This window comes from Cibotium barometz, chromosome 15 (assembly GCF_041138505.1).
Source record: "Cibotium barometz isolate CiBa-2024 chromosome 15, ASM4113850v1, whole genome shotgun sequence".
In the NCBI taxonomy this organism is placed as follows: domain Eukaryota; kingdom Viridiplantae; phylum Streptophyta; class Polypodiopsida; order Cyatheales; family Cibotiaceae; genus Cibotium; species Cibotium barometz.
In genome coordinates this window covers 5,429,049-5,444,892 of record NC_141060.1, presented here as the reverse complement: position 1 = coordinate 5,444,892, position 15,844 = coordinate 5,429,049, and the positions used below count along the sequence as shown (strand labels likewise).

At 40.3% G+C, this 15,844-nt stretch overlaps 1 protein-coding gene across 2 annotated transcripts; it reads right to left on the bottom strand.

Annotated features, from left to right (window-relative positions):
• Positions 1-1,881: 1,881 nt before the first annotated feature.
• LOC147630886 (uncharacterized) lies at positions 1,882-3,027 on the bottom strand. 2 transcript variants are annotated; one of them, XM_086808967.1, is made up of 2 exons: positions 2,358-3,027; positions 1,882-2,142 (listed from the first exon to the last, which is right to left on the bottom strand). In XM_086808967.1, the coding sequence occupies exon 1, from the start codon at positions 2,936-2,938 to the stop codon at positions 2,399-2,401; it is 540 nt and encodes a 179-aa protein (XP_086665093.1). In that variant the 5' UTR covers positions 2,939-3,027; the 3' UTR covers positions 1,882-2,142; positions 2,358-2,398. The 2 variants fall into 2 exon arrangements, with proteins under 2 accessions (XP_086665093.1, XP_086665095.1); XM_086808969.1 differs by having other exon boundaries at positions 2,388-3,027.
• Between the last annotated feature and the right edge of the window lie 12,817 nt (positions 3,028-15,844).

Genomic DNA, 15,844 nt, shown 5'->3' with positions numbered 1-15,844 from the left:
ACCCAAATTTATGCGGGAGGTCTTACCTCTTGCCTTATTCTGGACAAGGGCAGTGTCTGTTCCCATTTTTACACTGATGCAATGTGCCCAATACATAATGCGATGTGCCCAATACATAATGCGTATAGCATTCATTCTCATGCACATTCCAAATGCAACTCTGGCTCTGAATAATCTTGAATTTGAGTGAGATTTATAGGCATTAACCAAGGGTTAAATGCAAAATGATGATTTTCACGATTTTATCAGCACAATTTTACCAGAAATTACATTAAATTAAGGGTAACCAATTTGTACGGGATGGTTGGAGTATCAAACCAACTCCGATTTGAAATCTGAAGTTATAAGGATCTGTATCAGATACCTAATGGTTAATTTGAACCCTCAATTGCACCAAAGTATAGTGATTAGCACTGATTAATCACTGATTAGCAAATTAATGCTCTGTTTTGTGTGCAAAAAATAGAGTATGCGGGGAGTCCAGATCTGGTGCCTTCCACTTCAAATGAGCTCAAATGCTTTCAAAGGCATCAATAGCAATGAGTCTAGTAGAGGATTAAGCCAAGAAACACAAGATTTGACCAAATATTGAAAGCTTAATCTCTGTTTTACCAAAGTCACCTGCAGATTTGATGAAGAGCTTGGATCTCACTGTAGACTTGATGAAACTCAATTCTGTCTTCACCAGCTTGTAGAGCATGCTTGATTACCCCTTGGGCTAAAAGGAATTAGAGACCTTTGATCTGTGGAAGTAGAAATCACCAAATTATCTCAGAAAAACGTAGCTTTTTAATCAGCAAAAATCGGGAGCTTCCGTGGGCGGTTTGCGCTTCTGATTCGATGGGCTGGAGCTCCTATGGGTTAGCTAGCTTGTGTTAGAAGCTTATGTCCTAATTATATGTGTGCAAGGTGCTAGAGATCCTCCACTGGCTGGGGGTGAAGGGGAGAAGTGAAAACTCACTAAAAAATTGATTTTTTTTTGCTAATTAACTACTAATCCTAATTAATTAACTATAATGGGCTCATAAATCTAATTGATTCTAGGCATGGCTCTGATACCATGTTGAAATTTGAGCAAAATGATGAGCTATGGTGGTGGATCAAACACTAGAATCAACATGATTAACAAAGTGATTAAGAAATAATTAAGATATAATTAGTGAATAATTAGCAAATAGATTAATGTAGGCATGGATACTCAAAAACCAGCAAATTCTCATTAGGGCTATGCCTCAATTTATAGAGTTTACATCAAGCATCAAATCCCATTGATTTCTCCATGATTCACTCCCAGAATATCTCCACCTTTTGCCTGATTCTCTCCACCTCTTCTCTTTTCCCTGAATATCTCCCAGAATATCTCCACACTCCTAAATTCCCTCATGCTACCCATTATTCTCTCCCAGTAGATTTTTCTAACCTTTTCACAGGTTCTTTCACAATTACATCTTCTCTTTTACAACCTCTAACCAAGGGCTTGTTCCCGCACACACCCTATTCACTTGTATTTTCAACAAATACCCCCCCTCAATCTATCTTTAAAAGAAAGATTACCACGCTGATATTTCCATTAGTAAATTGACTATTGACACTTTATATGAGTCCAAGGATCCATTAGATACAACAATAAAGTAATAATCATCATTTTCTTCTTTATTTGGTTAAATTAAAGCATAGATAAGCGCTTACATTTGACAACTCTTATATTGGACAACCTAGTGGGCAACTAACAAGCTTGAAACAAGTAATCTGAAATATTTGATCCATGCACAACAACAAAGACTAACCACTAGATCTTTCAAAACCCTTGACTACGCGCAAACACCCCCGTTTCGTATATATTCCTCTTGAGAGGGAGTACTATAAAGAGAGATCCAAGTATGGTGAGAACTTATTCATTAATGAAGAAAGGACTAGCATGTAGATCAACACAACTATCACATTTCTATCATGGGTGGTGATTCTCCAATGTTGCTACTAGTTTGTGTAGTCCAGAAATTGCATGAGAGATATAACAGTGCATGTAGAAGATGTTGCAACGGCACGCAGCTAGTCTACTTATTCAATACACTTGCAGCTATACGGCTAGCAGAAGTTTTTCCACCATCATATACCTCCTGGGGCACTCCGAAGATATGACATCTGCATAAAATAGACGGACGTTAGTAGATGTATAGTGAAGAAAGAAAGCGTTAAGCTATATCGTGTAGAGAAGGAAGCAACGCAGAAATTGAGGATGCCGACAAGCTTCTTGGCATCTACTCGCGCAGTAACTGTATATGTATGGAAAACAAGAAATCATGTGGTGTTTCAGAACTTCCTGGCCGGGGGACATACGATTGTTAGACTACCAATACCTTTTTAGAGACTGCGAGCATCACGATTACCAGATAAATAATCAGTTGGGTGATACGTAGACATCCAGGATGGGATCCCCCGACGCGCCCATGCTTCCCTCGTATCGCCAAGTTCCATTGAGCGAGGTGCCGCTGTAGAAGTTAGAGTCGCCTGCGTGGGGCGACCAGTCGTAGTAGAGGTTGTTAAACAAGCTATCAGATGCCTGGACGTTGCCTGAGAGGACCTCGAGGTTCCACCAGTTGGAGTAGAGGCAGTAGTCATAAGGGACACTCCACATGAGGGCGACAGTGACGTTGCGGTTGGGCAGGTAGTAGGTCATGACGCCCACGGTGCCTCGCAAAGAGCCATTGGTCTTGCGAGCTGCGAACAAGAGCACATGGTCTGCGGGGATGGCCCCAGGAAGGCCGGCATCGGAGGTGCCGGACACGAAGTGCACGCGAGGTGCGCTCCACTCATCCTTGGAGTTGTTATGCAGCCCAATTGCGATCTTGCGCTCCACACTCGTAGTGCCCAACAAGGCGGTAAGCAGGTTTACTGAGAAGTCGGCGGCAGCAATCACAGCAGCAGCAGCAGCAGCCATTGTTCTAAGGTGGCGGTTTCAACTTTCAAGCAAGCAACTGCAGGCGAAGATCGGAAGCAAGTAGTTAGTTAGTGATATACAGTGTGAGTGAACTGGACAGTAGGTCATAGTATATACATATATAGGCTAGCCTCATGTGGTTGGATGCAACTGCTGAGCTCAAGGGAAACGTGACCTTGCATTAACGCATACATGTGGGCTGCCTCAAGGGAAACGTGAGGCTGAGCTCAAGGAAACGTGACCTGCATACATGTGGGCTGCCTCAAGGGAAACGTGACCTTTGACCAGAGATGAACGGGAAAAGAGCCTGGACATTGAGATCCACCTGGACCTGGACCCGGATTATGGAAGGACGTTGCTTCTTGGAGAGTGTGCAGGCCGAGTTGGCTGCCCTCCCTACAGCTCCCATGAACTCTCACATGCTATTCACCCTGTTTTGTGGAAGCCCCTTGTATTCCCAGCTCCTGGCCACTTTCTCTTGTCTGTCCCTTGACTGGTTGTATCGTGGTGGGTTGTATCCTGATCGTATAGATTCACTCCTGTCTGGTACTATGGTTTCTCCCTGGATGCTCTGGTTTCTCCCTGGATGCTCTCCATGCTCCAGCTGATGTAATTTTTGTCCTATTCTAATTCAATTCACCACACCTATTGAAAAAAAAAGAGAAACGTTGTGGGCTGCCTCATCAAGGGAAACGTGACCTTGCATTAGCGCATACATGTGGGCTGCCTTAGACGGCACATGTTCCAATTTTCCTGGTTTGAAATATGTACTAGTTACTATAGTGACACAGTCTACTGGCACTCTCGTGAGTCATCTGCAGTCAGGAGTCAGGACTGCAAACGCACAGTCTACTGGCACTCTCGTGAGTCATCTGCAGTGCTAGAAAAAAAACCTTTTTTTGGAACCAATAAAAAAACCTTCTACTCTTATATTCAACCTGGATGTTTAAATCCTGGCCGGTTCTCAAAGACTTCCATATTTTTGAGCCGGTAATTTCAAGCTTAGTTCATAATTTGGCCCTTAAATTAAAGACTATACATTTTACATCCCATATCTAATAGTTTCATTATAAAGCAAATAATCATTGTATTAGCATTTAAGCTTTAATAATACATTTTAAAATATGCAAAGATATTCATAGTTTCTCCAATTCACTCAATGAACTTGCAAATTTTAAAACACCCATGTCATCTTGCATGTTATAAAAAACAAGATTATGGCGCTATAAATGCTACATACCTGGGATAATCACATAACTTCCATGTTGGAACAATCGTATGTTGACCTTGACCTTGACCTTGAACGTTTTTATTTGTTCTTTGCATGGTTCCTAAAGAGAAGATCCAATTTTTCAAAGTAAACATTATTACAAGACATATATGAAGCTATAGCATTCAAAACAAAAAATATAAAAAGAGAAATTAGATGAGTGTGTGTTACGTTTCTATATAGGAAATCGATACCTCTATCTAGGAAAAAGATAAAATGCATACCTCTATCTAGGAAAAGAGGTTGTCATCTAAGAAATTAGATGAGTGTGTTACATTTCTATATAAGAAATCGATACCTCTATCTAGGAAAAAGAGGTTTCACCTAGGAAATAAGGCGTGTGTGTTGCATTCCTATATAGGAAATCTCATTCTCTAGTTAAGATATATACCTCTATCTAGGAAAAGGGGTGGTCACCTAGGAAATTAGAAGAGTGTGTTACATTATTCCTCTATATATATTATAAGAAAAAGTTCTCTATTTATGTATAAGAGATTATTTAGACGACATGGCACATAAATAAGATTGTGAATTGGATTCTATATATATTAGTCTTTATCTAGGAAATTAGCATCCAAGAATGTATCTTCTACTATGCATGGTATAATAAGTCATTAATAATATATAGTTGTTGCAGTCTACTAGAGGAAATGAGTTCTTTATTATCTATGAAATAAGCAAAAACATTGTATTCTAAATGTTGAAAAGCCTTTTTAATTTTAAAAATGATCATAAAATGTTTACGAACCAGAATATTTTACAATATACATAAGAAGCTTATATTAATTAAATTATAGGATAATTATCTTGATTCTATCTTTTAAATGCTATTTTATTTACTACATACATCCAATAAAAATTTAAAGAATTTCAAATGAAATCGATTTAATTCTAAGGAAAATACTCGAATTGCCAAATGTACAATGATAAAAATAAAATATAATGACGTGTAATGATCAAAATACAATGTGCAATGTAATTTCATATTTAAATGACAATGTCCAAGTCAGATGGAGTTGTAAAACAGTTGTCCGATGTTCTTTATGTGCCAGATATCAAGAGGAACTTGTTGTCCGTTTCTGCGATCACGGATCGGGACCTCAAAGTTCAATTCGATAAGAATGGCGCACAGATTTTGGATCTTCAAGGGAAGGTCGTTGGTAAAGGTACACGGCGCAACAACATCTACGAACTCTCAGCTTTCAGTGCTCGAGCCGATGTGAGCAACACTAAGCCGTGGCATGAGAGGTTTGGTCGTCTAAACCTTAGTTCTTTAAAGGAGACGCATAAAAGTCGAATGATTGCAGACCTACCAGAAATTACAGATCTGCCCGATGTATGTGAAGCTTGCATGATGGGCAAGCAGCATCGGTAGCCCTTTCCTAAAGAGGCCAGCAGGGCAGGCTCCTCTAGAGCTCGTTCACACGGACCTTTGCGGAAAGATGGAGACGGAAGCTTTGGGTGGTTCCTACTACTTCATGACGCTGATCAACGACTACAGTAGAAGGATATGGATATACTTCCTAAAGACTAAAGATGAGGCTTTTAGTAAGTTCAAAGAATGGCATGTAATGGTCAAGAAAGAAACGGGGAGGAAGGCGAAGAAGTTGAGATCAGACAGAGGTGGTGAGTTCACATCAAGTGAATTCAAAAGTTACTGCAAATGTCACGGGATCAAGAGGCAGAAACCCCCGCCACATACATCACAGCAAAATGGAGTAGCAGAGCGCAAGATGCACGTCATCTGCGAATGGGTAGGAGTATGATGAAAGGGAAAGATTTGCCAAAGACTTTCTGGGCTGAAGCATGTAACACGGCAGTTTACATTCTGAATCGTAGCTACAGGAAGGCTATGAATGGGATGACTCCACTGCAGGCCTTTTCTAGTAAGAAACCTTTAGCTGCACATTTCAAAGTTTTTGGATGTGACTATTTTGTGCATGTCCCTGATGCTAGCAGGACCAAATGGGAACCGAAGAGCCGGAAGTGTATTTTCTTGGGCTACAGTGAAGAGACAAAGTGTTACCAAGAAGGTAATAGTAAGTCGCGATGTGGTCTTCTCAGAACAGCCGCATCAATTGGAGGAGGATGCTTCCTTCCCAGACAACCAGGACCAGGATATCCATCCAGTACAACCACCAACAGCAAACCAAACTCCCCCAACAGTGCTTGGGAGGATTCAAGATAAAGAAGAGGAAGAAGAGCCTGCAGAACCACAACGGCAACGGCCATTCCAGAAGTGGGTAAAGCAGCTTTTGGATGGCAGAGAACCTCTAGCCATTGAGGAGGAATCATCCGAACACGGCCGGTCCAAGAGATTAGAGGAGCAAAGAAGGGCGCATGAACACTTAGTCAACTACACTTTGATGATAGAGGTGATCTGTGCTGAAGAACCCAAGTGTCTTGAAGAGGCACAGGGTGATGATAGGTGGATGGAGGCTATGCAGTCGGAGTATGGCTCCATAATGAAGAACAACACTTGGGACCTTGTGGATGGACCACCAAAATGCAAGGTTATACTTCTGCTCCCACAGCTCGACTAACCACAATTCGCAGTGTTTTGGCTTTAGCAGCACAGGAAAGTTGGCCCGTGTTTCAGATGGATGTAAAATTCGCCTTTCTGAATGGAGATCTCAAGGAGGAGGTATACGTGGAACAACCACGAGCTCACACATTGCTAAAGGCCCCAAAGAGATGACTCAGGAGGGATTTTGCTTCCGCCTCCAGTCGTTCAATGACACATATGGCTCAGTTCCAGATCCTATCGTCATAGTAGCAGCAGTCCACTTCAACCGCCGCCTCCTCTTACTCCTCCGCGATGTCCCCACCAACAGTTGCCCCATCGACGACCACCTCCACAATCTAAACAACCAGATTGTCTTCAATCTCGACGTCGGTCCTATGCAATTCCAGGACCTCCGCCTCTACCTGTGTCTGCAATCTCCATGGACATCACATTTGCACATATGAGGATATGCACGCCACCCATTTTTGGAAGTATCGCTTGTACCTCCAATCCACGACACCTAGACCGCTAATGCAGTCCTTCAGACAGTCCTCACCACACATCTCCAGTGCGGTTGACCCGAGGGTGGATCAACAAACAAGAAGGGGGGCATGTTAACATCCACAGAGTACAATCGCCAAATGCAGGGTAATCAGTGAGCTTAGAGGTGATTAGGCTTCATGATCTACTTCAACGGACAAGCTCAGGGAGTTGGATCCCCAAATACCCCAAGGCCAATGATTGCAGGCAAAGTGCACATGGAAGGAGTACAGCTCAAACTCGGGGAGTTTGATCCCCAAATATCCCGAGGCCAAAGCGTCTAGCGTGCACAGATTGTAGGTTCTAGCTAACACCCCAAGGCCAATGATTGCAGGCAACGAGCACATTCTTATCCACTTTAACGGAAATAGCCATGGAAAGTGTACAGGACAAGCTCAGGGAGTTTGATCCCCAAATACTCCGAGGCAAAAGAGTGCAAGCAACGTGCACAGGTTGCATGTTCCAGCTGCAAGCTACTGTGTTAAGTGTCTCATGGAAGTTAAGCCTCGCCACTCTAGGTTTTGAGCCTCGTTCATGGGATTTGAACCCAAATGACTTAAGGCATGAGGGCACTCAGGGTGTTTGAGCCCCAAATCGCCTAAGCCTTGGAGGCACGAGGCTAACACAAGCGCTATTTGTGAGCCGATTATGAACACCTCCTAACGCCAGGCTTGTCCCAAGCGCTTTTATATGGTTAACACAAGCGCTATTTCTGCAAGTAGTAGGGAGAGATGGGAAGAATAGCAATATGCCTTGGCACCCTATGGGCCCAAGAGCCTTTTTATTGTAAAGAGAGGGAGAGTGCTAAAATGAAAAGGGTTGGCCCTCCCTTCAAAAGGTGACTTGTATAAAAGGCCAAAGTGTTGACTTTGGTCTTCATTGTTGTTTGCACAAGTTTGAATACAAGCTCCCTCTTCTCTTCCAAGAGAGTGTTTTGGGTGTTCCCTTGTTTCCATTGTAGTGCCCTTGTGTTTGCCACTCCATCCCCCTTCACTCTTCTCTCCCATTCTCCTTCACCCTCCCTTCTCCCCTCTCTGCCTAAGAAAGTGATTATGAGGTTCAGGAGAATGCCCAACATCCCAAATCACTTTCTTGATCACATACTACCTATTACTACATATTTTCACCTAGTGTTTCAATTGCCAACTACCTTTTAGAAGCGTGAAGAAAATAGCATCACCAAAATTCCAAATGAAAAAGCAACTGATGCTCCTACTTCAAAACAAACTACCCTTGGAACAAACTTCATACATGTGCTCAAGAGAGCGATCTTGAGTGTTGGGGGGTTGCCCAAGTTCCCAAATCGCTTTGTTGAGCACATTAGAGCTATGTCTCTAGATTTTCCCAAAGTGTTGCAATTTCCAAATACACTCAGAAGACTCCAGAGAATATCCACAAAAAAAACTTGGTGCACAAGTGTTGCACATAGTCATAGGGTCACCTTGATGGTGAAGGATGTTGAGACACTTAAGAGAGTTCATTATAGATACGACAAAATCCTTCATCCTTGCAATTGGGTAGACCTCAAAATGAGGGATATTTTATTTGTGCCACCAGCAAGGAAACCAAACTTCAAAGGATCTTGGTATGAATGCAGTGGAGGTAACACACACCAAGGATACAAGGGGCAAGGTTACTTATGAGGAGGTCGCAGAGGGATGCTACCAACAGGCAATTCATCCAAGCGACTGCCCTAATGGACCTTAAAAATAATCAAAGGTCGCGAGATACTTTTACCACGTGTCGGCTCCGCTAACCGAGAGTCAGTCCAACAAACTCGGGGGCCTGAACCCTGAGTTCCAAAATAGTTAACTTTTAAAGGTCCCATCGGTATCGGACGGTCTAGATTCAAAAGTGAGCGATCAACGGTGGTGTTCAAACGTGAAGATCGAGCGGCGAGGGATCCTTCCCACTTCATCGGATGGTCGAGATGCACCTGTGGGACTTAGTTATTTTTGGAGGCCATCACGAGTCACGACCCGTCACCCAGGTGTTTGCAGTCTGGGCGCGCCAATCCATTTGACAGTTCACAGCGTAGCACTAGGTTCTTCCAGTGTTCGGGAAATTTAAAAAATTGAGCTATGTTGAAATCCTCCTCTCTAATGAGTGAACCGGTTTCGAAAAAAATGAGCAATTCATATCCTCTTCATATCTACACGAGCCGGCCAAAGACCTTCTTGGGTAAAATTTGAACGAGTTTTACATACTACAAATTTATACTTTGCTAGAAAACAAGTAGCAAGATTTGCTAACCAAACTAATTGGAGACTAGTAGATGGAAAATGCTTCTCTTGAAAGCAATAACAAACCCAAAACATGAACCTTTAAAAAAATAATTTAAGTGTTGTAAATGTTTCAAGAATCATACCTTTTAACTTGAGTCACATTTGGATTCTGGAATCAACATAAGTTTAAAGCATCCACCCAAATTCCAATCCTCTAAAATCTTGAACATCGAATGCTTCTATAATTGCATGAAATATCTGTAAATAATAAACAAGCAAATAGATATTCTATTCATGATAATTTCATATCAAATTCACCTCCAAAAGCATGTCTCGCAAACAAAGAAATTTCGCCATCTCCAACCTAAGAGAGAGTAGGGGATTTGAACCCCTTCGCCATATTACATGGCTACACCAAGCTCCCTTGGGAAAAAGAGGAGTAGTCTATCTACTCCTCTTTTTCCCTCTTCATAAAAGTGTTAGTCATGGATAATAATTGTTTCAAAAAACAATAAAAGAAATCACTATTGAACAATAAGTGAACAAATACCTTCTGAACTAAAAAGATGTCGATGAGCCTTTGCACTCCAAATCTCAATGCATTCTAGAAGCTCTTCCTCACACAATTTTTCTGGCCCTTCAATAGCAATCTTCATAAGAGCATCAAGACTTTTAGTCTCAAGCCTATTTCGAAGGCGAGACTTGATCATGGTTCTCGCACTAAAGCCTCTTTCGCACACTGCAATGCTACAACATTGAACTAATGCAACTTGACAAAGCGTTAGTAAATTGGGATATATCGCTCTCCATGAAGCATTGCTGGCTATTGAAGAAGCGACTTCTACTAGGCTATATCGGACAAAGTCTTTTGGAGCTTGATTTTTGAAAGTTCTAAACTCTTTTTTTAACTCATCACCATCAACCAATGCTTTAAATTCAAACATACCTAGTACATGATCCTTACCATAAAATGACACTAACTTCGTAACTTCTTCGATGCCATATGCTTTCAACGGTCGCTCCAAGAGTGGATGTTGTGCAGGAACAAGGATCTTCATGTTGCTAAGTATGGAATTATCTTCAAACCTTGTTTGCAAGTTGGCAATGATAGAAGAAGAAAAAGAGGTTTGAAATTCTAAAGCTCTCTTTAAATCTTCACCATAAATATCGCGTTTTATTGACTCATCAAAGAAAACATTACCATGAAGTGATTCACGAAGAGAAAAGAGGTGACCTTTTTCGGATCCATATTCTGGCAAAATTTCAAAGCCTCCTACTCCATGTGTAAAAGCATTGCAGTCGGGTTGAATGGAAGACAATGTCATGATTCCTTCACAAAAATCACTACCTTTTATGTGAATGCTTGGATCATAGCTTTAATCTATGATCAAGTTTTAGTTAAGACAATACCTACAATGCTCTGATACCAATGAAATCAAGTTTGTTTTAAGATCTTTTAGGGCAAATAACAAGTATTTACTCTAGCTCTTTTAGCAATGAAATCAAGTTGCTTTAAGCTCTTTTAGGGTAAATAACGAGTATTATTGAATTTTGATGAATATCTTAGCTTTTAAATGACTTTCTCTCTCTAGAATTGATCACTCTAGAGAGAGAAACACTAGAAAAGCTCATAGATAAGACTGCAAACAAGTGCATGCGGGCAATGTGAAGTGCCTGGGGATAAATGCAAGTTGCAAAAGTGCCTAGGAAATTTAACCGTCTTCTACATGCTTTTCAGAAGTCGAAACGGGTTAGAAATGACCTCGAAACGGATAAATTATGGCTGTCGGGTTGAGAACAAGGGCTAGAACCATGTGCGGATGAACTGGGGGGACCAAATTATGACCAAGCAAGTGGGCTTAGGGCCTGGCTTGTGCCCCAAGGCACCCCAAGATGAGGCACCACCAAAAAAGTAGGGGTGGAGCCTTACTTTTGGCCAGTACCCTACTTTTTGGGTGCTAAAGTGGGAAAAAGCTCACTTTTCCAAATCCAGTAGGAAAAGGAGCTGTCACTTTGTGTGTGGGGCGCCAATGCATGCATGGGGGGGCTCTAGAGAAATCTCTCTTCATCCTCTATGCATATATAAGCTTGGTTCATGCTCTCCGCTAGAGAGTTAGTGACTTCTCCTTGGTAGCCTCTTCCCTAGAGAGTTAGTGACTTCTCCTTGGTAGCCTCTTTCTTAGTCTACTTTTGGCCAGCACCCTACTTTTTGGGTGCTAAAGTGGGAAAAAGCTCACTTTTCCAAATCGAGTAGGAAAAGGAGCTGTCACTTTGTGTGTGGGGCGCCAATGCATGCATGGGGGGGCTCTAGAGAAAGCTCTCATCATCCTCTATGCATATATAAGCTTGGTTCATGCTCTCCCCTAGAGAGTTAGTGACTTCTCCTTGGTAGCCTCTTTCTTAGTCTAATTTATGGTTAAGCCATAAGGGCTCATACGCTCATTGATTATGAATCTTTTCCTTTTCTCCGTAGGTGCTCTTGATCCTTTGTGATCATTGAGGCCTTGAGAAGAGGAGAACGAAGCTTGCATATCGAAGGAAGCAGCATGACAAGGGATTATGGAGATCTTAGCCTCCATAGTCCCTAGGAAGTATTAACTCAAGCATAAGCCATCCTTCATTGATGTAAGCTTAAAATGACTTGATTAATACAAAGCCTTTCAAGGGGGGGCAGCCTCATAAATGCGGCCCTCATTGTGGTGTCTTATGCAATTTTCTTTCATTATAATTGCTATGCATGTGCTAGAGAAGCAAGTGGCTATCCTCTGTTAGCGCCCTCTATGTGTGTTTATTCCATGCGTGATAATTGGTTAATGTTATGCATGAATCCATATGTGAAGAGTAGTAATGGCTAGTCTCTTTAGTAGAATTCTCTAATTGATTGATTCACATGCTATAATCACTTCTCTTTGCATTTAGTAAGGATAAGTGTATTACTATGGTTCAAGCATGTGAGTCTGCGCGTGTGCATGTTATTGAATTAAAAGTCATATGCAATAGGATAAGGCCAAGACTCAATAAGTGCGGATATTACAATTAAGTATGCTAATCATAAGTTATGCTTGGCAATGGTTACGTTGATTTTCTACAATTCTTATTTTGAACTAATAAAATTGCAACAAGAATTTAACAACTTGGTTACATTTGGTATCAGAGCGTAGGCTTTTCCTTCTTTCTAAAGGGAGAAACGATCAAGTTCACGAATAGAGACGGCTGTTTAAAAACTAACGTAAGGTGTGGTAGGAGTTATTAACCGCTCATGTCTGTTTTTGTAACTAGAGGGAGCTATTGTCTTATTAGCACACCTTTGCATAAGAGGGTACCTTTGGTTTTGGTGCTAGTGAGCTCTAGAAAGTCCTTTAGCCAACTTATCGGGGGTGGCACTGTTAACCCTCCTCATCTATGTTAATTTTTAAATCAGAGATTGCTCACGGGTGTGAAATTGTCGCTAAGTTTTTACCTTACAAAGAATCCAAAGCGTTGATATGCATACATTATGATGTGCAAAGCTTATATGTTGCAAAATCCATGGCTAGGAAAGCTTATGGTTTACGTAACACATGATTTGCAAGATTTTTGATTTTGCATGCATTTTGAGATTTATGCTTTGCATGAATGCATAAGGCAAAGTCAATGATTTGGATGGTTAGCACTTTGCAAGGTTTATATTTTGCATGCTTCATGTTGCATAAGAAAAATTAAGGGATCAAAGAGTTTTGATGCTCTTCAATCTTGGCTTTATGCAAAAGCTTGTTTTAAACAAGCTTACTCACCTCAAATTAGAACTCAAGATTGAAAAAATACGATCCACACTAGAAGCGAAGAGTGCATTCAAAAAGGGTATGAGGAACCAACGATTTCCCTAAATGGAAAACTCAAGCTTCATGTGCGTGATCATGTTGACTAAGAAGAATTTAATGTATCTTCTTTATTGCATGAAGACTTCATGTTGGATGCACTATGAATTTTTGCATGTTCCTAAAAAGCTTAGCATCTCTAGCTCAAAAGGAAAACATGATACTTGATTTGTCGATGTGCAAGAAGCATTTAAAGGATTAGTGTATGCAATCATCCATGAGAATGGTTTTAAGTCATGGAGATAAAAAAAAGGGTTTCCATGACATTACATGAGCTCAATGAGCACCTTCAGGTTGACTATCTAGACTTGTGTGCTAATTGGCGTAATATCAAAAAGGGAAACTAGAAAGGTACTCAATGAGATTTGCTATCTCAATTGATGTATCACTACTAAGAAGGTATCCATAGTGATCCCTAAAAGCTTAGGACACTACATGAGTAGTCTCTGCCAAGACATGCATGACTACTAATGGAGCTTTATGTTCATGATAGATTCTCAATAGTAGGATCGTTATAAGATGTGACGTGATGAATAAGGTTCACATATATTGGTCCACTAGAGAAAATAATGTATATTAAAAGCTTATACAAAGGCTTAAGTCATTAGACCTTAAGGAGCCTTTGTGAGCGTATTGTGTTCCATATGGTTAAAGAAGGATGGTTCCTTTATTAGAAGGAAGACCTACTGCTTAGAATGGTCACCAATTACATGTGCAAATGCATAATTCATGCTTTTATCCATGTTTCTTAAATAGGTAAATAGGTAAGATTATTTTATTTTTCACTTTAATTTTTGTATGTTTCCTTCCAAGAAACAAAATGATGCATGTATTTGTTAGATTAACAAGAGTAAATGGTTCTCTATAGCATATAGTCATGAAAGTACAATCATGATTCACAAGTGTGCTTATTATAAAGATTCCTTTAAGTTTGAACTAGCTTCAACAAGTGCTAGCATCCATAGGCTTTTCTCACTTCAAAGATAGATTTTTATTCATGGTTAAAACCTTGGATAATAGGAAGTCTATAATGTGAGAAAGACATGAATGAATCACATGATTGTTTTACCATATGAAGGGCATGTGGAATTCAAGCCGTAACAAGCAATAGAATTTGCTTTCTATTGGCCCAACATGCAATGGTGAAAAGACCCCATGCTCTATAAGAGAGGATGTGAAAAATTCTCGGGTAGAAATACAAGGATAACAAGTCTATTCGAACCAAGACTTCTATAGAAATTGGGAACAAAGCTCAATTTTTCTTGTGTCTATCACCTCAAAAAAAAAAAGGTGGATGGACCTAGCAAAATTGTAAATGAAGTGATTCTATGTATGCTCAAGAATATTGTGGGTTGTAAGCTTAGTGGAAACCAAGATCTTCATATAATGATGTGATCAATAAGTCCCCTGAGAAAACCACAATATAGTTAATGATGAATGACCCAAGCTTCCTCTTAATTTGTGATACAAGTCTTGTTATTGCAGCCACTAGGATGTGTGTAATGCAAAAGATAGCTTTTCAAGGATACAAGAAGCTATGATTATTACACCTAAAGTAGAGGAAGTTGCAACAATGTCTCGAAGATCTTTCATTCTTCAAAATGATTGTCTTTTCATATGTCCTTTTGTTGGGCATAATGAGCACTTAAGGGCAACTTTAAAGCATTTCAGTGCTCTAAAGGCTCTTCCTAATGATATAAAAAGAGTAAAACTTCTCTAGGAGAAGAATGTTAAGAGGGCCATGTTATCTTATGAGAAGGACTATCATTCCTTAAAAGCATAAGATGCAACATGCTTGGCCTAGCTAATATGTCTCTTTAGCATGAATTCCTCGACTCTTGATTGGAAAAGTCTTTACATGAGGGCACCACTTTATGACCTTGTAAGACCAAAGTTAATGTCAAGGGACACTCCAAGAAGAGTACAACCACAAGGAAGGATCTCATGGAATCTATGCACCAGAACTCTATGGAGTTATCCATGCATAAGATTCCTAAAGATCAAAAGAATCAAACACGTTATGTTGTAAGCCGAGCTTTTGTGAGACCACACCATCAAACGAGGTAAGAGAATTTATTCAAATAACTTTATGTTCATGTTTTTCAATTGTAGGCTTGCACAATGTGGTTGTCAAAGCACTCTTAAGTTGTCCGATGGTTAAAACTCTCTCATGTACAATCATGAATTTATAAGCATGATTAGGACCCTTAGATTAAGAAGTATCATGAGCCATTTTCAGGAAGGGATTTCCAGATACATAGAAAAGAATCCTTGTGAGAAGGCCATGTATAAATTTTATAATCTACCTTATGTGTGAAACTTTATGCAATGCATGTTATGACCAAAGGATGCAAGGCTAGGGTAGATTTGTAAAAGAAGATATGTTCCTTCATTTCTTAAATGAAAGTTCTTCAATAGAGTTTCTCTCTCAAGAAAAGTCTCTATTGTGCAAAGACTACTTTAAACATGCTTGCAATACATGTATCTGCAAGAATGGGATGAATATAG